General features: G+C 35.9%; 1 protein-coding gene across 4 annotated transcripts in view; it reads left to right on the top strand.

Moving 5' to 3' along the window:
* Positions 1 to 22,683, top strand: part of PTPN22 (protein tyrosine phosphatase non-receptor type 22) — a 58,156-nt gene that overhangs the window by 31,806 nt on the left and 3,667 nt on the right. For 2 of the 4 annotated variants that reach the window (XM_059138358.1, XM_059138355.1), the window contains 9 exons: positions 5,466 to 5,542; positions 5,645 to 6,459; positions 8,488 to 8,571; positions 8,723 to 8,853; positions 10,971 to 10,998; positions 14,334 to 14,417; positions 14,659 to 14,774; positions 15,959 to 15,989; positions 21,120 to 21,197. In XM_059138358.1, coding sequence (XP_058994341.1) covers positions 5,466 to 5,542; positions 5,645 to 6,459; positions 8,488 to 8,571; positions 8,723 to 8,853; positions 10,971 to 10,998; positions 14,334 to 14,417; positions 14,659 to 14,774; positions 15,959 to 15,989; positions 21,120 to 21,197 — 1,444 coding nt within the window. The remainder of the gene's footprint in view (positions 1 to 5,465; positions 5,543 to 5,644; positions 6,460 to 8,487; positions 8,572 to 8,722; positions 8,854 to 10,970; positions 10,999 to 14,333; positions 14,418 to 14,658; positions 14,775 to 15,958; positions 15,990 to 21,119; positions 21,198 to 22,683) is intronic. The other 2 variants (XM_059138357.1, XM_059138356.1) reach the window with 2 other exon arrangements.

Below are 22,683 nucleotides of genomic sequence, written 5' to 3'. Positions count from 1 at the left end.
CATGTATTTATCTTTTACATCTGGCTTATTTCATGTGGCATGTTTTTAAGATTCATCTATTTTTTTAGTATGCATTTTTTAGTATGCATTTAGGAATTTCATTCCTTTTTATGGTTGTATTATATTCATTGTGTGTATATCCCACATTTTGCTTATTCATTCATCCACCAATTGACACTTGAATTGTTTCCACCTTTTGGTTACTGTGAATAATGCTGCTATAAAAATTAGTATGCAGGGGCACCTGGGTGACTCAGTTGGTTAAGTGTCCGCCTTTAGCTCAGGTCATGATCCCAAGGTCCTGGGATGGAGTCCTGCATTGGGATCCCTGCTCAGTGGGGAGTCTGCTTCTCTCCCTGCTTGCGTGCTCTCTCTATCAAATAAATAAATAAAACCTTTTTTAAAAATAGTGTACCAATATTTGTTGAAGTCCCTACTTCAAATTCTTTGGGATATATACCCAGAAGAATCCAGAAATTTCTGGATCATACAGTAATTCTAGGTTTAGTTTTTAAAGGTACTGCCATACTGTTTTTTACAGTGGCTACAAAATTTTACATCCCCACTAGCAATTCATAAGAGTTTCAATTTTTCCACATCCATGCCACCACTTGGCATTTCCTGGTTTTTGCTTTTTGCTTTGTTTTTAAGATAATAGCCATCCTAATGGGTGTGAAGTTGTATTTAATGGTTTTGATTTGCATTTCCCTAATGAATAGTTGATGTTGAGCATCATATTTTTGTGTGCTTATTGGTCATTTGCATATCTTTTTCAGACAAATATATATCCAAGTCCCTTGCCTACTTTTTTTTTTTTTTCAAAATTTCTACGTTGTAGTAAAAGCATTGACTCTCGGTTTTAGCTCAGGTCATGATCTTGGGGTTGTGGGATCAAGTCCCATAGGGCTTATGCTCAGCACAGAGTCTGCTTGGGATTCATTCTCTTTTCCTCTCCCTCCCCCTCTGCTCCTATCCCCTTTGCACATGTGAACGTGCACTCTCTCTTTCTAAAATAAAATGTTTTTAAAAAACTGTGGTAAGATACACGTAAATTTAACCACCTTAACTAATTCTATATGTATAGTTCAATGATACTATGAACATTAATAGTGTGCAATTATCACCACCATCCATTTCCAGAATTATTTTTACCTGGAAAAACTTAGACTTTATACCTTTTAGAGTTTCCCATTCCTTTCTCCCTTTCCCCCATCTTTGGCAACCACTGTGCTACCATCTGTATCTATGAATTTGAGTACGCTAGGTATCTCGTATCAGTGGGATCACATGATATTTGTCCTTTTGTGTCTGTCTTATTTCACTTAGCATAATGTCCTCAAGGTTCATCAATGTCATAATGTATCAGAATTTCCTTCCTTTTTAAGGCTAAATAATATTCCATCATATGCCACATTTTGTTCCTCTATACACCCATTGGTTAATAGGTGGTTTACTTCCACCTTTTGGCTATTATGAATAATACTGCTAAGAACATGAGTGTGTAAATATCTTTTTGTGTTCCTGTTTTCAGTTCTTTGGGGGTATATATGCAGAAGTGGAAATGCTGGGTCATGTGATGATTCTTTTTTCTTTTTTCTTTTTTTTTAAGTATTTATTAAAGTAACCTCTACACTCCACCTGGGGCTTGAACTCATGACCCTGAGATCAAGAGTCACATGCTATTCTGATCAAGCCAGCCAGGTGCTCCTCACATGATAATTCTATGTTTAATTTTTTGAGGCACTGCCATACTGTTTTTTACAGCAGCTGCCCCATTTTACATCCCTACTAGCAATGTACAAGGTTCCAATTTCTCCATATCCTCAGCAACACTTTTTATTTTCTATGTTTGTTTGTTGGTTTATGGTAACCATCTAATGGGTATAATATCTCACTGTGGTTCTGGTTTGTGTTTTCCTGATTAGTGATGTTGAGTATTTTTCATGTGCTCATTGGCTGTTGTTTATAATCTCTGGAAAGTGTTTATATAAGTCCTTAGCCCGTTTTTGCATTGGGTTTTGTTGTTGTTGTTGTTGAGTCTTAGGAGTTCTCCATATATTCTGAATTGTTGTTTTTATCATAAATTTTGTCAAATGATTTTCTTCCAAAGGGAGTCTTCCCCTTTATTTTATCAATGTGGTGCATTATATTGATTGATTTTTGTATGTTGAACAATCCTTGCATTCTGGGGGATTTATTCCCAGAATAAATCATGGTATATAATCCTTTTAATATGATGCTGAATTCAGTATGATACTGAATCTTTAATATTTCCTTCCTTCTTCCTTCTTCTTTTACTGATTCAATATGATACTGAATATGAGTATTTTGTTGAGGACTTTGCATCAATAATCATAAGTGATATGGATCTATAGTCTTCTTTTTCCTGTAGTATCTTTGTGTGGCCTTGGTATCAGGGCAATGCTGGTGTCACAGTATGACTTAGTGGATATCCTCTCCTACTTAATTTTTTGGGAGAGTTTGTGGAAGACTGGCATTATTTCTTCATTAAAGGATTGGTGGAATTCACTAATGAAACCATCTAGTCCTGGCTTTTCTTTGTCAGAAGGTCTTTTGATTACTGATTCAGTCTACTTACTAGTTGTAGGTCTATTCAGATTTTCTATTTCTTCCTGAGTCAGTTTTTATTGGTCATGTGTTTCTAGGAATTTGTCCATTTCATCTAGGTTGTACAATTTGTTGGTGTGCAGTTGATCACATAAAAAGTCTTATAATACTTTTTATTTCTGTAAAATTGGTAGTAATGTACCCATTTTTATTTCTGTAATTTGAGATTTTGGTAATTTGAGTCTTCTCTTTATTCCTTAGTCAATCTAATTAAGGTTTGTCACTTTTATTGATCTCTTCCAGGGATCAACTTTTGGTTTTATTGATTTTCTCCATTGTTTTCTTAGTCTCTACTTCATTTATGTCTGCTCAAATCTTTAATATTTCCTTCCTTCTGCTAGCCTTTGGTTTAGTTTTTTCATTTTTTCCTAGTTTAAAGCTAAGTTATTGATTTGAGATCTTTCTTCTTTTTAAAAAAATTTAAATTCAATTAATTAATTAATTAACTCAATTAATTAACATATAGTGTATCACCCAAAATCTTTCTTTTTAAGAGTAGGCATCTATAGCTATAAATTCCCTCTGAATATCACTTTCACTATATCTCATACATTTTGGTATGCTGTGATTTTGTTCACTTTTAAATATTTTCTAATTTCTGTTGTGATTTCTTCTCTGACCCATTAGTTGTTTAACTTGCACACTTTTGTGAATTTTCTAGTTTTCCTTTTGTTATTAATTTTTAGTCTCAATTTGTTATAATTGGAAAAGATAGTTTGCATAACTCTAATCTTTTAAAATTTATTAAGGCTTGTTTTGTGGCCTACCATGTGTTCTATCCTGGACATTATTCCACACAAGTTTGAGAAGAATGTGTATAATATAATGTGGAGTGTCCTGTATGTGCTGTTAGATTTAATTGGTTTATGGTGTTGTTCATGTCTGTCATCTATTTCCTTACTGATCTTCTATCTGATCTATCCATTATTGAAAGTGGGGTATTCATGTCTCTTATCAGTTTACCAGACTTGCTGTAACAAATATCACAAACTCAGGAGAACTTAAAACAAATGTATTTTCAGGGCCTCTGAATGGCCCAGTCAATTAAGCATCTGCCTTTGGCTCAGGTCATGATTCAAGGGTCCTGGGATAGAGTCCCTCATCAGATTCCCTGTTCAGTGAGGAGCTTGCTCCTCTTTCTCCCAGTCCCCCTGCTTTGCACTTCCACATTCTTAAGAAGTAAATAAGAAAATAAGAAAAAAATCTTAAATTTTAAATGCAACACACTGCATACAACTGATACTTCTTTTAAAATATTTTATTTTCTCATAGTTCTGGAAGTAGGAAGTCCAAAATCAACATGTCAGCAAGGCCATGTTTTCTCTCATAGCTCTAGCGAGTCTTTCTAGCTTCTTCTTAGTTTCTGGTGTTTGCCAGCAATCAGGTTGAGAAGTTACTTTTCAGAAAACATAAGATTTAAAATCATTCACAAAGGAGATGAGTTTCCAAAATATTGAGTCCAACATGAACCTTTTTGCGTACCAAGATCAAAAGATTAATAGTGTTATAGAACCTAGAAAGTGTTCACTTATAGTATCAAATGTGGCACTTTTAACATGTCTTTGGGGGTAACTTTTAAGAACAATCTACCTTCAGAAATGACATCATCTCAACTCTTAAATTACTAAGTGCTTATTAGGTCCTTATACTTATCTTGTTCTACCTCTTTCTTCCTTACAACCTACTAGCTATACTGGTTTTCTTGTCATTCCTTAAGCATACCAAGCTTGTTTTCAATTCCAGCCTTTTACAATTACTATTACCTCTGATTGAAATACTCTTACTCCAGATTTTGCATAACTGGCTCTTTCTAAGTAATTGTGCTCTACTTAAATGTCACCTGCATAAGGAAATCTTCTCTGACCACTCAACCTAAAATCATACTCCCACACACTTGTCAGCCATTCTTTTTATTCATAGCAATTATTGCATTATGAAATATGTTATGTAGAATCTTAGATACCACCAATTTGTAAACTATATCCTGAATTTAGAAATGTTTATATGCATTTTTTAAATGTCATCAACCATTGTAGGATTCCCCCTGTTATGGGTTTGATTATGGCTCTCAAAAAGACATGTTGAAATCTAATCCCTGGTATCTGTGAATGTGACCTTATATGGAAATGAGACTTTACAGATGTTATTGGTTAAGATGAGCTCATACTAGATTCAGGTGGGCCCTATCACAATGGCTTGGTCCTTATTTTTAAAAAAAACAACAGAGACTCAGAGACACAAAGGGAGAATACCATGTGGTAATGGAGACAGAGACTGGAGAAATGGATCTGCAAGCCAATAATTATTTAAGAGCCAATAATAATTTAAGAGTTGAGATGATGTCATTTCTGAAGGTAGATTGTTCTTAAAAGTTACCCCCAAAGACATGTTAAAAGTGCCACATTTGGGGCGCCTGGGTGGCTCAGTGGATTAAGCCGCTGCCTTCGGCTTGGGTCATGATCTCGGTGTCCTGGGATCGAGCCCTGCATTGGGCTCTCTGCTCAGCAGGGAGCCTGCTTCCCCCTCTGTCTCTGCCTGCCTCTCTGCCTACTTGTGATCTCTCTCTCTGTCAAATAAAATAAATAAAATCTTTTAAAAAAAAAAGTGCCACATTTGATACTATAAGTGAACACTTTCTAGGTTCTATAACACTATTAATCCTTTGATCTTGGTAGGCGAAAAGGTTCGTGTTGGACTCAATATTTTGGAAACTCATCTCCTTTGTGAATGATTTTAAATCTTATGTTTTCTGAAAAGTAACTTCTCAACTTTATGAAATGTTAAAATATTGCCATTTCTTTCACTAAAAACCAATGTCTTCCTTATTTCTCTTGAAGATTCAAGCACAGGATTCCGTTCTTAAGCAAAATCCCATTCTAGAAACAGAGTCTTATTCTCCCAATTTACCAAAAAGGTGAGCACAATTTTACACACCCCGGTGTTCGTCTCACTGATGTGATGCTAACAGGAGACCTCTCTGGGGTGTGGTGTTATCCTTCCTTTGTTTTTGTTTCAGCAGCTTAAAAGAAGCAGAGATGATGAAACAAGAGAGCAAACCAAGGCTAAGGGTGAAAAGTGCAGAAGTTTCTTCTTTTGACTTCAGGACTTCTGACAGAAGTGAAAAGGAAAGGTTAGCCTTGCACGGTGGTGAACAGAAACGTGCTTTTGACCTTTTGGAACTAAACTGTAGTTGTAACAAAAATGCCAACATAACCACACATTGGGAGACCAAGGCATTTCCAATAGCTGGGAAGCCTCTTCAGAAGCATCAGAGTTTAGACTGGAGTGCCATTTTGTTTGGAGCGCGTCCAAATTCTAAAGCTGCCGATGTGGCAGGAAGGTATTTTAATGCAAAGGCGCCAATAATACGGACCAAATCAACGCCCTTTGAGCTGACACAACAGAGAGACACCGAGGAGTTGGACATCAAGGAAAATGTTTCTTGTTTGGAATCTCTACCCCACAGTTCTTATCTCGCACAGGCTCAAAAAGCGAGGCATGCTTCTTTGGCAGAACAGAATTATTCACTGCTGTCAGACTCTCAGCCCCAAATGTGCAGCGCCTCTGTTGCAAAGGGGCCGGACTCTCAGCCTCTTCATGTATATTCTTACATGTCTGTAGAAGATCCTTATTTCTTATCATTGTCTCCTAGTAGCGCTGGTTCTAAGATGTCTCTTGATTTATCTGAGAAGCCAGATGGAAACATTTTGCCTTGTTCCTCATTGCCAGCATCTTCTACAACCCTTTTTTCTTCTTACAATTCACGTGATTCTTTAGCACTGAGTCCTCCGACCCAATACCCCTCTCCAAACCCAGAGACAGCAGTAGTAGGTAAGTTTTTTTCGAAGTTTATATGGCATTCTAGATTTCACTCTTCTCTATAGAAGATTTGGTTTCTTTTCATGCTCCCCCTTGTCTTTCTCAGCTTCTTTCTCCTCCTTCCTTCTCCTCCTCAAAGAAATAAATCCCCAAGGGTTTTCATGATGGGATGAGTTAAAAAATAGCAACATGTAATCATTGATGAAAGAGGCAGCAACGGAGACAGGCTCTATGGCAGCAAGAGTGTCCCTAAAGAAGGCAATCCCCATTCCTCGGGATGTTTATCAGAGGTCAACAATTCCCCCTTGCTAGGCAGAAGCAAAGGAACAAAAGCAAAGAAGCCGCAGAAAGGATTTGATCCACAGCACTGCGTGGTCCCTCAGGACATTTTTGCTCAACCATGTGGCTGCACTGAACTGAACAGATCATTAAGCCTTCAGTTCTCTTCTGCAGGAGCTGGTAAAGGGGGACCTGATTTCTTCCCATCCTTGCATAATAACGTAGTAGATGAGAACATGCATTTATATGCTGTGTGGTACTATCATCTTATACTCCCCTTTACTTTCATTTTTTTTCACCTTTATTGTCCTGGATGTTTGCATATTATGCTTATTGTTTTTGTTTTATTGAGTGGTTTAAAAGTTAAAAAGTAAGCATCCTCCTAGAGATAGTTATAATAGCTTGATAGGGAAGAAGGTGAAGAAAAGAGCAAGCTTAACTCTCCAGATATATTATCAGAAGTTTATGAATGACATTTTACCTAAATAGGACGTAGAAAAGAATTTTTTTCTATAACGTGTTTTATTGTACAGCGTTTCTTAGTAGATAGATGTGTGGATGTGTAGTTTGTGACTAAAATGTTTTACCTGGATCTAATTGCTTCTTTATTTTATATATTTTGGTCCTGTCTTATAATTTAAAGGTTTTTTTTTTTTTTTTTTTTTTTAAGTTACCCACAATACCTTAAACTTCTCTGAGTATTATCTTCAAAAGCAAATCCAGCTTTAGGGATTGTAACATCATTGACATGTGTGCCACCTGGTGGCAGTTTCTTATAACAGCATTTGAATTTTTCTATAAAAATTCTGAATTTTTCTGTAGAAAAATAGAAAACCTTGTTATACCATTGTTTAGTAAAAAGGAAAAAAATCCATATTCTTCACTGTAGAATGAAGAAGTGATACTAAAATCTTTAAACTTCAACCTACTCTGCAACTGAATCCTTGGCATATTTAAAAGTGCTTTATCATGCTTTATTGAATATTGTACATGAAACAAAGGGTTATATAGAAAATAACTCAAAACTTCCTGAATTAATATAATGTTTTATATTCTGTTAACTGGTACTGAGTGACTCGACCAAAACACTTTGGGGCCTTTAAAGGAAATAGGGAATAACTTTTGAAGAAGCAGCAAAGCCTCCTGGGTTTGCAAATTAAAATGGGAGAATTTACTTTGCTTTTTCCTTGAGTAAAAATATACCAGCTTAAGTATTGTAATGATGCTTGATGGACTTTACTTCGAGGTTAGAATATAAGAATTTCCTTTGGCAAAAAATCTTAAAAAAAAAAAAAAATGAGGTGCCTGAGTGGCTCAGTGGGTTAATCCTCTGCCTTCAGCTCAGGTCATGATCTCAGGGTCCTGGGATTGAGCCCCACATCAGGCTCTCTCCTCAGCAGGGAGCCTGCTTCCTCCTCTCTTTCCGCCTGCCTCTTTGGCTACTTGTGATCTCCCTCCCTCTGTCAAAAAAAAAAAAAAAAAAGAATTTCCTTTGGTGGGCACCTGGGTGGTACCGTGGTTTAAGCATCCAGCTCTTGGTTTTGGCTCAGGTGATGATCTCAGGGTCCTGAGATGGAGCCTCATATATGATGACTCCAAGCTCACCATGGGGTCTGCTTGAGATTTTCTCCTCCTCCCACTCATGCTCACTTGCTCTTTCTCTCTCCCTCAAACAAATAAATAAATCTTAAAAAAGAAAAAATAATTTCCTTTGGATGTTTCTAATGAAAAATTATGGTCTATTTCTGGCATTTTGGATAGCAACTTCTCCAAGGATAGATGATGAAGTCCCTCCTCCACTTCCTGAACGGACGCCTGAGTCTTTTATTGTGCTAGAGGAAGGTGGTGAGTACTGTTCAGTTAGTGTAAAATAAAGTGGATTAACTAGAATACTTCTCAGGTCCTGTCAACGTTCTGCGTGCTGCCGGTGAGTAACATTTGCATTATTCTGTTAGAATTTCAACACTCCTAAGAATTGGACCATATTTACTTTCAGGAGAATTGCTACTGAATGTTCCCAAATCGTTATCTTCAGCTGAGGAGGCAAAAGTTGGAACATCACTACAATGGAATAGAACGTCTGAGTCAAGGACATCCGATGACACTGTGAGACTTAGGCCAACTAAGGTCCATAACACTTTTTCTTTTCTTTTCTACTCATCTGGATTCCACGGACCAAAATCATACTCAAAATCATACATTTTTAAAGCCTATCACTCAACAAATACTAAGCAGTATTTATACTGCTTTTATGTATACCCCTTTTACTCATTTATACTCTTTATAAAACAATGTGCTAGAGGATATGGGGATAAGGCAATGGATAAGACACAAGTCTTGCCCTTATGAAACTTTTAAGTTGGAAGTGACTAAGGAAGGCATAGTGAAAGAGGAAATGTTTGAACTGGTTCCTGAAGTACAGTTAAGGCAAAAATAAATTTTTTATAAGTAGGTAGCCTGTTCATAGTAGTCATTTGGTAGGCTGTATCATGTTCTCTGATAATATGTTGTAGAGAACAATTTTTTGAAAGACAGATGCTAAAGTCCATGCTATTTAAGATAAACTTTTCAGGATAATGCTCCCCACTTCTGGAAGTAAAATTACACTCCAACAATCTGTTATGTTTGTATATATTCTATGAACCAACTATGTTAAAATTTCAGAGATCAGAAAAGTAATTAACTACACAAACATTTTAAAGTGACTACAACTGCAATGCTAGTAGGCAAATATTCTTTATTTCTTGATTACACTTTTAATATATTTGTAGTTATTATTGTTAATAATATGCTCACATGTAATGGTCTTTACCTTAACAACTGCTAGAGCCAAGAACAATCACTCCTTTTCCAGTGTCATGAAGTAATTTCAATTTCAACAATTTTCCTCCAGTTAAATTTTCTGGGAAATTTTCTGTAGGAAGGAAATAAATTAAAAAAGGATCACTTTAGAACCAATTGCCATGACGTACAAAAATCACCATAAGGTTATGGCAGAGGATATTTGCAAATGATATATTTGATCAGGGGTTAATATCCAAAATATATAAAGAATTTATACAACTTATATAAAATCTCCTACATAATCTGGTTTTAAAAATGGACAGAAGATATGAATAGACGTTTTTCCAAAGAAGAAATACAGATGACCAACAGACATGAAAAGATGCCCATCACTAATCATCAGGGAAATGCAAATCAAAATCACAATGAGATTTCATCTCACATCAGTTACAATGGTTAAAAAAGAGAAAGAAACAAGTGTTGGAGAGAATGTGGGGAAAAAAGAACCCTCATGCACTGTTGGTAGGAATGCAAACTGGTGCAGCCACTATGGAAGATAATATGAAAGTTCCTCAAAAAGTTAAAAATAGGATTGCCATATAATCTAGTAATTCCACTACTGGGTATTTACCCAAAGAAAACAAAAACACTAATTTGGAAAGATATATGCACCCTTATGTTTACAGTAACATTATTTATAACAGCTAAGATATGGAAGCAGCCCAGGTGCCCATCCATAGATAATAGATAAAGAAGATATGACATATATATGTATACACACATACACACATATATTACACACATACACATCATGGAATGTTACTCGGCCATAAAAAGAATGAGATCTTGCCATTTGTGACAACATGGATGGACCTAGAGGGTATTCTGTTAAGTGAAATAAGTCAAATGGAGAAAGACAAACCATATGATTTCACTTATATGTTGAATTTAAGAAACAAAACAAAGGAGCTAAGAAAAAAGAAACAAATAAAACAGACTCATAATTATAGAGGACAAACTGATGGTTAGCAGAGGGAGGTGGGTGGGACATGGGTCAAATAGGTGAAGGGGATTAAGAGCACACTTATTGTGAACAGCACGGATTAATGTATAGAATTGCTGAATCATTACATTTGACACCCAAAACTAATATAACACTGTATGTTAATTACATTTGAAGTTTAAAAAAATAATTAAAAATTTAAAAAATTCACAAGCTTTCTTTATATAAAAGGGAAAAAAGAAATAAATTTAGAGAAAGAGAGTAAAACACTGTAGGAGTTCAGGATGCCTTTTCATAATTTAGTGTGCTTACAAATCAGGAAAAATAAGGTCAACATTTCATGATTGTCTCTACAAGAATATGAAATGCGTTTTCAAAAATGCCTTATATTGCTTAGAGTTTCTAAATTTGTGTACCGATTCTTCTTTCACTTTTTTTTTAAATTTCTTTCTTTTAGAGTGTAAAACTCCGGAGTCCCAAATCAGGTAAAAAAAAAAAAAAAAAAAAAAAAAAAAAAAAACAACTCCCCCTGGTTTTAATGACATTTAGCTCTAAGAATTTATACTCTTAGAATGACTCATTAAGTTTAGAGTAATTCACCTCAGGAGATGGTATGGTTCCCATAATAGCTCCTCTATTTATTTTTTTCTTATTTTCCCAGGCTAGGAGTTTTGCCTTGTCAAGGGCAAGGAAAACACAGGATTTTAGAATTCTACTCCCTGACATATAATCCTTAAAAACAAAGACAAAGACAAAAACAATTTTAAGTAGAATTTTCTCAACATTTTGCAGCATTTCTATCTTATAGGTTTTACCATTGTTAGCAGTTTGATTCTTTAGATCTTTAATTTGCTGTTATTTCTCCAGTACTTTGTTGCTGTTTTTTTTAAAAAAAAGATTTTATTTATTTATTTGAGAGAGAATGGGTGAGAGAGATAGAGAGAGAGAAAGAGAAGGAGCAGAGGGAGTAGCAAAGGGCGAGGGAGAAGCAGCCTCCCCACTGAGCAGGGAGCCCAACATGGGGCTTGATTCCTGGGACTCCAGGATCATAACCTGAGCTGAAGGCAGACACTTAACTGACTGAGCCACTGAGGGGCCTTGTGTTTTGCTTGTTTTATATACCAAATAACGACATCTACAGCTAACATTTATTGGGCATATACAGGCCCTTTACATACATTGTAACAGGTGGTAGTTGCCCTTAACATAGTTATTCATATGAACATATTATTCAAATTACATAGGTAATTTAACATAGCGGATAATGAGCATGGGCTTTGGAGTCAGATAGGCTTTAAATCAAATCTTTAGCCTACCAGGAGTTATCAAAATGCATAACCTTGGTTAAATTATATACTTTCTCTATTGATTTTCCTCACTTATATTAGGAGGATAATAGAACTCGTTTCTTAGAGGGTTTTTGTAAGGGTTGAGTGAGACAATGCATATAAAGCTTTTAACACAGTGATTATCGAATAATAAGCTCTCAATAAATGTTACATATTACCATGTTTATTAGATAATTATTAAATGAGCAATTCCTAAGCAAGTTCTATATGCTTTATACAGTGTTAGGATAGTCAGGATATATAAGAAAAGATACTTTTTAATGTTTATATTCAAATTGGGTAGGCAAAATTAATACTTACTTGGAACCATTAACTGATAATCTGTGTGGACTGATTCTAATCACCAAGATCCTGGAAAAAAAGGAAGTATCACTGGAGTGGTTAGGAAAGGCTTCAATGAGTAGAAGAAAGAAATTTAAGAACATGGGTAGACAGAGAAATAAAAGAGGGAATTCCAGGAGCTGCTGGAATCAGGGTAGCATTGACTTAAAAGGTATAAATAAGCACGATGAGTATAGAGAAACGGTGAGTAGGTTAATTTAGTTGCAATAGAGAATCTATTCTGGGAACTATGGAAAATAAATTTGGATGAAATGTGGAAAGATTCTGAAGGATTTTAAAGTTAGGCAGATAAAATATCCAGGTCAAGGAAATCTATATATAGAGAAAGCAGATTCGTGGTTGCCAATCTAATCTGGGGGGAATGGGAAATTACTGCTAAGTGGATATGGAGTTTCTTTTTAGGGTGATGAAAATGTTTTCAAAATAGTGGTGATGGTTGTACAGCACTGTAAATGTACTGTCATTAATAGCAAATTTTATTATGTGTATTCTATCTACATACATAGAGCTAGGTAGAAGAATTTAGATTTAATGCAATAATAAGCATTGTAGGTTCTTCATCACGGGGGAAATAAAGATGAAAGTGGTATTTTAGGGGGCACCTTGGTGGCTCAGTCGTTAAGCGTCTGCCTTTGGCTCAGTTCATGATCCCAGGGTCCTGGGATCGAGCCCAGAATCGAACCTGGAATCGGGCTCCCTGCTCAGCGAGAAGCCTGCTTCTCCCTCTCCCACTGCCCCTGCTTGTGTTCCCTCTCTTGCTATCTCTCTGTCAAATAAATACAATCTTTTAAAAAAAGAAAAGAAAGTGGTATTTTAGGAAGATATTTGGCAGGATATCATTCACTGCAAGTTAGCTTTAGTTCTCAGTATACTTTCTAACAGCAGATTGGAAGATGATAAGCAACTTCAGAGTAGTTATCAAATATTTATTAAGTGCCTACTATATGCCAGTTATGATATTAGGTGCTAGAAATAAGGACTGTACTTTACTTTTGCATATCACCTGGTGTATAAGAAAGAAACAACAAGAGAACTTGCTTTAGAGACAAATCCTAAGGCCTAAAGAACCCAAGACCAAAGATAGGTGAAACTCGAGTTCTGAGCCGCATTTTCAGTTTCAAAAGACATTAATATGGTATGTAATTATACTCAGCACCGTATAATGAGATTATCATACACTCTTTGTATCTTTAGGACTTATATTTTGGGAAAATAGCTCTATTATTTAAAATTCTTTATATCATGGAAAATTCCAAACACATTTTAAGCCTACCATAGCAGCATTATCACGCCAATGGAATTAACAATAATCCCTTAATATGATTTTATATAATTTTCTCAAATTGCCTCAAAAATGTCTTTTTACAGTTGGTTTATATGCATCTGGGTTCAAAGTCTACACATTGCATTTGGTTTATATATTTGTTAAGTCTTTTAAAATTTGTAAGAGTTTTCCCTCCTTTTTATTCCCTCGTGCTATTATTTGTAGAAGAGCGTGGATCATTTTTCCTAAAGACTGTGAATATTCTGGATTTTTGTTGTTTATATTTTCATGATTTTTTTTTTATTAACGTGTTATGCTATCCCCAGGATTCTATGTAAAATGATGGTTAGATCTAGAAGCTTGATTAATTTCAAGTTCAATTTCTTTGGAAAACTACTTTTCTAGGGGAGTACAAGTTTTTTTGTTTTTTTTTTTAACTTTTTTTTTTTTTAAGATTTTATTTATTTGTCAGAGAGAGGGAGAGAGAGTGAGCACAGGCAGACAGAATGGCAGGCAGAGGCAGAGGGAGAAGCAGGCTCCCTGCCGAGCAAGGAGCCTGATGTGGGACTCGATCCCAGGATGCTGGGATCATGAGCTGAGCCGAAGACTGCTGCTTAACCAACTGAGCCACCCAGGCATCCCGGGAGTACAAGTTTTTGATGCATCATAGGTTCATTGGCTAAAAAGCCAGAACAAAAAAATTCTTGTGGCTCCAGCTGTTGTTCAGATTATTTATGTGTTTGTCGTAGGTTAATATTGAAAAGTTGGAAACATTATACAACACCAAAAAGGAGTTTTGACTTCTAATATTTAATTGATGGATTTTTGTTTTGTTTTCTTTTGTTGCCTACTCTTCTTATCACAGATCTACATCAAGATCGTTCTTCTCCCTCCCCACCTCCACTCCCAGAAAGAACCCTGGAGTCCTTCATTCTTGCTGATGAAGAATGTAAGTGACTAGTATATTCCTCTCAAAAAAGCTATAAATATGAGACTGCTAAAAGATTAACAATAAAGTAGGACCTAAATGGTAAAGTATAAAGAATGATTAAAGAAGATAAAAATAGTACATTAAAAAAAACCATAATGTAAAAATAATGCATAAAAAGCCAAGCTAAGAATTACTGAATATATACCTATATATATCCCAAAGGCTTAAAAAGCTATGCATCAAATCATTTTTTTTAAAGGTATGCAAGCTCAGCCTGTAAAGACTTATTCTACTAGCTGTCCTAATACCGTGGAAAATTCAACATCTTCAAAACAGATATTGAAGACTCCGGGAAAAGGTTTCACAAGGACTAAGGTAAAAAAGATGGGAGTTTTAAGAAATATACGAGAGTCTTCATTTCTGAAGGTGTTCCCACCCTTCACCCCTTCCCTGTTGCTAGAATCAAGATGGAAATTAGATTATAAGAACAGCTGATTGGGAACAAGACTGTTAATCACTAGGTCAACTGATTAAATAAGTCATAAATCATAGTATATGCATATAGTGAAATACTATATAGTTTTAAAAGGAATAAGGATGCTCTCAGTGTACTTATTTATAATTTATTAACTTTTCCTTAAAGTTATATTTGTATTGTACATTATAAGGGACTCTGGAAGGATACATAAGAAATGAACAATAATGGTTATCTGTGGAGGAAGGGTCAGAAACTGGATAGATGGAGAACAAAGATGGGAGCATTTTGACTGTAATATTTTTAATTATAAATTACTGATTTATTTTAAAAATTTTAAATAAAAAATTTCCCTCCAAAAAGAATTTATTAAATATCTATTATATAGAAAACTACACTCCTGTTAGGTGTTAGAAGATAGAAATGTCCTAAAGGATATCTATGTGTCCTTGAAAAGAGAACAGTTAATCCATTGGAATCCAATGCCTATATGAGAAACAACATGAAGATATCAAAAAGAACAAAATACCGCAAAACAGATTAAAAACATACATGCTGAGGTATGTGAAGAAGAGAAATATGGGTCAGTTCCTGGAAGAGATAAGTTAGGGACTTCACTGTAAAGGAGGCAGAGTGGTTTTGCTGAAAAGGAGAGGGAAGTAGTATGGTAACAGTATGGAGTGGACCTTAGTAAATTTAGTTCAGAGTATGATTTTTAGAAGTTCTTGGCTAGAATGGGAATGGCTGGGTATCATAGCTATCTTCAGAAGCCACTGTGGTTTCTAGAATGGTCCTAATAAAGAAGAAACGTAGGAACTCCTCTTTCTCTGATATTCTGATAGCACTCCTTCTAAATACATAGAGTGATTCTTATGTTGATGGGAAACAAATAGCAAGATAAAATCTAGTGGAGACTTTGCACTGAGTTAAAATGGCAAGATGGAAAAATAATTTTGTGCATTTGATGGCTATTTTTAGGGAAATTAATCCTTTCAACTGAAATCTGTATTTTTACTTGATGAAAGTATTTTGGATTTCATAGGAAAATAAGAAAAAACTGACATTTTCCTTTTCATTTTTGTAGAGTTTGAAAATTTTGAGAAATGTGAAAAAGAGTAAGTTTCTTTTTACTTGTTTTTTTAGAATACATATACACTTCCACAATTATGTAATTTTTCCTTATATAACCACTCTGTGAAAACATTAACAATATTATTCCTCTACAGAGCCTTGCTAGGGCACTCTGTGTCACAAGGCTCACTCCTGGGCCTTGTAGCATGTGAGGATCCACAGTGCTAATATTGGAAGCGGGTAAAGGGAAAGGGAGTTTGTGTTTAACAGACAGGAATAATATGATGTGTGCCACTTTCCACCCATCCTGAGATGCTGTCATACAAGTGTGTTATTTAAAATTCCTAGCAGTCTAACCTTGGATGTATTTTCTTTGAAAATAGTCACAGCAAAGCATATTGTGAAACAAATGTGTTGATTTAATGAAAGAAGCAAAGTATTGACACGTTTCCATTTTTGCCAAGTATTATTAGTAATAAAAGTCTGTTGCTTATTATTTTCACTATATTGTAATGAAAACAAAACCAAAAGACTCCTGAAACTGTGGGAAATTGATTATCTCAGAAATCCTTATTTATAACTACAAAGTATATAAAACATAGTGATATACTTTTTATGAATTTGATCCACTTGATTAATCACCAAGGACCAAACAGTGATTTGGCATTATATTGGTGTTATAGGGAGGGACAAAGAGTGCTGAGAAAACACAATTTATGGTATTATCTATATAAGAAGGTTTATAGCTGAATCTTACCTGTTTCTGCTAAGTTTTCTCTTCACTATCCCATCAATAAACTTGTTCTAGCTTGCCTTTGTTGACACTACATCTGATCTTAGAAGTGAATGGATTTCTTACCTATGATCATAAAGTATGATTGGAAAATATACTCTTTCCTCTAAAGTGAGTCAAAAGGGAATTTAAACATTTCAGAGAAAACTGTAGTATAAAACAGGGGAAATAAAACAGCCTGAAGCAAAGAAGTGACTGACTTAATAGCTAGCCAGCTTGGTTTGAACAGCTTAGCTTATGAAACATCGTTTTCTTTCTCTTAAAAAAAGAGAAAGAGACTGGCTTTTTTTTTTTTTTTTTTTTTAATATAGCCCCAACCCTATCTTGGGGATATCAAAGATACAGAAATTGCAGGTAAATTTAGGTTGGCATAGATTCAAGATGTGGGATGCTCAGAAATTCTGAGTCTTATTTCTATTTTTTTTTAAATATTTTATTTATTTATTTGACAGAGAGAGATCACAGTAGACAGAGAGGCAGGCAGAGAGAGAGAGAGGGAAGCAGGCTCCCTGCTGAGCAGAGAGCCCGATGTGGGACTCGATCCCAGGACCCTGAGATCATGACCCGAGCCGAAGGCAGAGGCTTTAACTCACTGAGCCACCCAGGCACCCTGAGTCTTATTTCTAAATAAGACTTCCCAGATCATTCTCTAGATCTAAACTAATTTCAATTTATCAGTTGCCTTCATCCTCTGGTCTTTTGTCCTTAAGTGAAGAATAATACCTGGCCCTCAAAATATCCTGAAGCTAAAAAAAAAAAAAAAAAAAAAAAAATCCTGAAGCTTTAGATTTATCTGCCTGTACTTGGGTATGTCTCCTCTTACCCTTCCAGATGGTTCATGACTCCTGAAGTCCAGATGTTCTCCCTTTAGTCTGGATCTCTAACTTGTCTGTAGTTAAAGCTGGTCTTACTTTTAATAAAATGAGTGTTCTTGACCTGTGGTTTTAAGCTTGCATTTAAGCATAGTGTTAATCATTCATTGAATATTCATTGAGTGCCTACTGTGCATCCAGCATTTTGTAAGGCACTGGGTATATGATGGGAAACACAACAGGTATTGGACTATGCCTTTGTGGAACTTAAGTCTAGTGAGGGATTCAGATATTAAACAATTCACAATACGAACATACCAAAACATGGTGATAAATGCTGTGTAGGAAACCAAGAGGGTAACTATGAGAGAGAATAACAAAGGGATTTTTTTAAAAAATTTATTTTTTTCAGCATAACAGTATTCATTGTTTTTGCACCACACCCAGTGCTCCATGCAATCCGTGCCCTCTCTCATACCCACCACCTGGTTCCCCCAACCTCCCATCCCCGGCCCCTTCAAAACCTTCAGATTGTATTTCAGAGTCCATAGTCTCTCATGGTTCACCTCCCCTTCCAATTTCCCTCAACTCCCTTCTCCTCTCCATCTCCCCTTGTCCTCCATGCTATTTGTTATGCTACAAAGGGATTTATTTTATTTTTTCAATTTTTAAAAAGATTTTATTTATTTATTTGCCAGAGAGAGAGAGAGAGAGAGAGCGTGTGCACAAGCAGGCAGAGTGGCAGGCAGAGGCAGAGAGAGAAACAGGGTCCATGCTGAGCAAGGAGCCTGATGAGGGACTCAATCCCAGACCCTAGGATCATGACCTGAGCCAAAGGCAGCAGCCTAACCCACTGAGCCACCCAGGTATCCCCAAAGGGATTTATTTTAGAAAGAGTGGTCTAGGAGGCCCTTTCTAAGTGATCATTAAACCTGAGACCTGAAGGAATAGCCAGCCAGGAGAAAAGTGGAGAGGAGCCCTCCAGATAGAGGGAACAGCATATGCAAACCCTCTGAGGTAGGAGTTCGGTGTATTGTAGGAACAGAAAGGAAGCCATCATAGCTGCATGTTATCAAGAGGGCAGAGCAGTAAAGTGTGGCTGACAAGATGGTGGAAGTGGGGGAGAAGGTAGTTAAATCTTTACAGGCCATGCTTAGTTTAGAATTTTTTCTAAGTGTAATGGGAAGTCACTGAAGAGCTTTAGGCAGAGATTTTACATGATCTGTTTTTAAAAAAGATCCTGCTATCTGCTGTGTGGAGAGTGAATTATAGGGTGACAAGAACTAAAGATATTGACCATGGTTTCTGATGCCTACTTTTGGTGGGAAACACTACTCAGGTATCCCTCAGTTGCAAGTGATAGAAAAACCAATGTAAGCTAGCTTAAGTGGAAAAGGGGGATTCATAGGCCTGTAACCAAGAGTTCAAATGATATAATCAGGACCTAATCTCATTCCGTATCTCCAGCTTTGTTTTACTCTGGTTTGCTCATTCATGAGGAGGCTTTTATCATGTGGTTTCAGGCTTATGATGGAAAAAATTAGCTCTTTCCTGGTTGCTCAAGGAACAGTCTGATGACTAGGGCTGATTGGGCCTGATTGTCTTGGTTTGATTCATTTGCCCATCCTTGAACCAATTTATTGCCAGTATATTCTGATTAAGCAGAGCGGTGTCATACTGTCATACTGTTAACTATTATTAAAATATTTAACAATTGTTATATATGGACACTGACCAATAAGAAATGAGGTTAGACCTAAATACCTGGTATGATTATGGCAATGCACCAACTGAAAATTAGGCCTATAGGTCAGTTCCTTGATCTAAGAGTAGAATCAACTTCACCAGACATAAGGGAGCTGAAAATTGGGGAGGGATGGTTTGCTAAAGGAAAACTCAAATTCTGTTATCAGAAGGAGGAGGAATTAATGCTGGGCAGGCTGCTTAAAAATATCTGTGACATAATATAGTTCTACTGGAGCTGCCACAGGAAAAAACCCAAGATATTTCATTAAGCGAGAAAAGCGAATTGTAGGATAATCAGTCTTATTTATATAATAACTTAACAAAACTAGGTACTCGCAAGTATATTAAGTTCAACCATATGGCACTGCCATTTTGAAGAAGAAACAAAAAAAGCAAACCAAACTGTGACAAGCCAATATGCAAAATAGCTGTTCCCTCTGATATATTTGCAAATTTTGTCCCCTGTGATAAAAGAACAACAAAAACAAAAAAAAAACCCCACAACATGCCCTTTGGGCACAACTGTTTTCTTTCTGTCAGCTCACATGAAGTTTAGTGATGATTTTGATATGTCTTGAATTTCTCACCTTCACTTACTTATTCATGTCTCTATCCTGAGTCCCTAGCCCAAGGCTTGGCACATAATAGGCATTCAATAAATATATATTTTAATTGAATCTGATTGAAATTCAGTATGTACTCTAGTGATTCATATTCAAGTACCTCCATGAAGAGAGTTTTTTTTTCTTGAATCCTAGCATTAGGCATGTGTTTACAAACACAGATGCAGTCCCCATACTGCACACTCAAAATGCTGAAAGCCAAAAAAGGTGACTATTTAATAATTTCTCCCTAATCATATGTTCTTTTTACATAAAGTCTTATAGAAGGTTTATAAACCTGAAATCATCTTTTTTCACTGCTAAGTAGTGCATGCACAAAATATGGATGATGTTTTCACTGGACTGTTTTAAAAATTGGGCAGTAACTTTTACATGAATATCTTAAGGTGCTGGGAAGAGAAACATTTTTAAACCAACCTGTAAGTGGCTAAAATAGCAAAACAAAGCAATATAACAATGCTTTTGGGAGATTCTGGGCCTAACTAGAATCATCTATAATGGGAAAAATATAGGCTGGAAAGTGAAGAAAGATATTTAGGAGTAATGGATACTGTAAGAAAAACCATAGGTGTGCCATGGATGAGCTAATGTGCAAAACAAATTATTTAAAACATGTTAAGAGTGATCAGAGTGCAGTGGCTCCTGGGTGGCTCATTTGGTTAGGCTTCTTCTTGATTTTGACTCAGGTCATGGTCTTAGGACTGTGGGATCCATCCTAAAGCTTGCTTAGAATTTTTCTCTCTCCCTCTGCCCCTCCTCCCTCCACCACTCCCCTGCATGGGCTTGTTCTTTCTCTCCTCTCTCTCTCTCTCAAAAAAAAAAAAAAAAAAAAAAAAAAAAGTGATCAGAGTGCAAAGTAAAATGAAATAAAAAACCACAATGTGAATCCCCCAAGAAGTTGACTCAAAATGTAATGGATGTTATTTCTGAATACTCCAGTGATTTCTCTTTAGTGTTGGGCTTTACTAGACAATCTGTTTCCAAGGGGCAAAAAACCCTTAAAAAAATACCCACACCAAAATGAGATTATAGTGTTAACCCATTTGTAAGCATCTATATTTTGTTACATTATATAGTAATATGTTTATTTGGGAGTATTACTTTGGAGGAAAAGTTTAATTTCAAAATTATGTGGTCTGATAAACAGTAATTGGAGTCTGCCTTCATTTTTTCCCTTACATTGTTTTCTTTTGATTCTAGGTATCTGTAATTCTTCCCCACCAAACAAGTCTGCAGACTCTGTTCAGTCAAATTTCTCCAGCTCCTTTCTGAATTTTGGTATGTGTGTTATTTTCCAATAGAGTTAAAAAAATGTTTATCTCATAGTGTGTTACAACTTTAAGTATGATTCAAGGTTGATATTTAAGTCCTTATATTTATATCCTTTCCATGCAATTTATCTTTTTCATTTTTGACCTTAGTTACCTCTTAATAACTTACCTAGGACTGAAATGCCTAGCATAGCAGAAAATGAAGCTAGGTAATGAAATAACTCTGCTGGCATGTAGTAAATAAATGTTACTAGCCAAAGCCAAATGAAATTCTGAGATGCTATGATACTCCAGTTCATATCTAATCAAAGTTAAAAAATACACAAGTATGATAATAACAGTTGCTCTCTCTTATATTGCTCATTCTACATAGGAGCTGAAGCATAATTCTGATAGTTTAAAGGAACTGTTTGCCCCACTGCCCCTAATATTAACTTAAAATAATCTTATATTATTTTAGTCATCCTATTATTCTATGTGACATAAATTCATGATACTTAAAAAAAAATTTTTTTTTAATATTTTATTTATTTATTTGACAGGCAGAGATCACAAGCAGGCAGAGAGGCAGGCAGAGAGAGAGGAGGAAGCAGGCTCCCTGCTGAGCAGAGAGCCCGATGCGGGGCTCGATCCCAAGATCCTGGGATCATGACCTGAGCCGAAGGCAGAGGCTTAACCCACTGAGCCACCCAGGCGCCCCCATGATACTCTTTAATAGTATCACATATACTACAAATTTTTATATGAAGTATAGTAATTAATGTAGGCTATTATTACTAAAAACTATTACTGAAAAAGCAGAACCCATGAAATGGTCTGGGAGCCCCCTAAGGTTCCCTAGGACAAGACCTTGAAGGCAGTTGCTCTGTGGTCTTGTCCTTGTTCCTATGGTTAGAGTTGGGTTACTGCCATATCCAGATTACACGTGGCAAGAAAATGAGAGGAACATGTGTAAACGTGTAAAGGTGTGGCCTCCTCTTCTGGTCTTAGGGTACTGGCCTGGAAGTGGCAATATCATGTCATCTCACATTTCCTTGAAGAGAATTTGGGTATGTGCTACATCTAAATTGCAAGAGTGACTGTGAAATGTGATAATGCTAGGGAGGCAGTTGCTGAGATACAATTCTGTTCCTGAAGAACCAAGGAAAGATTTTGGTGGAAAGGTAGCAATCTCTGCCTCACCTGGATTATGGTCACTATTCATTCCACCTTGGCCAAATTATTTAACTAGAATCTCGGGATGTTTCTTGAGCTTTAAAATGTTATTTGGATTATGATTACGTTAACTCTAAGGTTTAAAATGTTAGGGAAAAAAAGTTATTCTTATGAAATCATTTAGCTAAAAAATTCATATATTTTCATATAACTTATGAAAAAAGCACCAAACTTTGCCAGGAACACAAATGTTCCCTTGCTTCTTTTCTCTTAATCCATGATACCGCTTGAGTAATTCATGACCCATATAACTTCACAGCAGTCTGTAATCTAATATG

The sequence above is a fragment of the Mustela lutreola genome, chromosome 10, assembly GCF_030435805.1.
Source record: "Mustela lutreola isolate mMusLut2 chromosome 10, mMusLut2.pri, whole genome shotgun sequence".
Taxonomy (NCBI): Eukaryota; Metazoa; Chordata; class Mammalia; order Carnivora; family Mustelidae; genus Mustela; species Mustela lutreola.
Note: the sequence above shows the minus strand (reverse complement) of the source record. Positions and strands in the feature narration are given on the sequence as shown.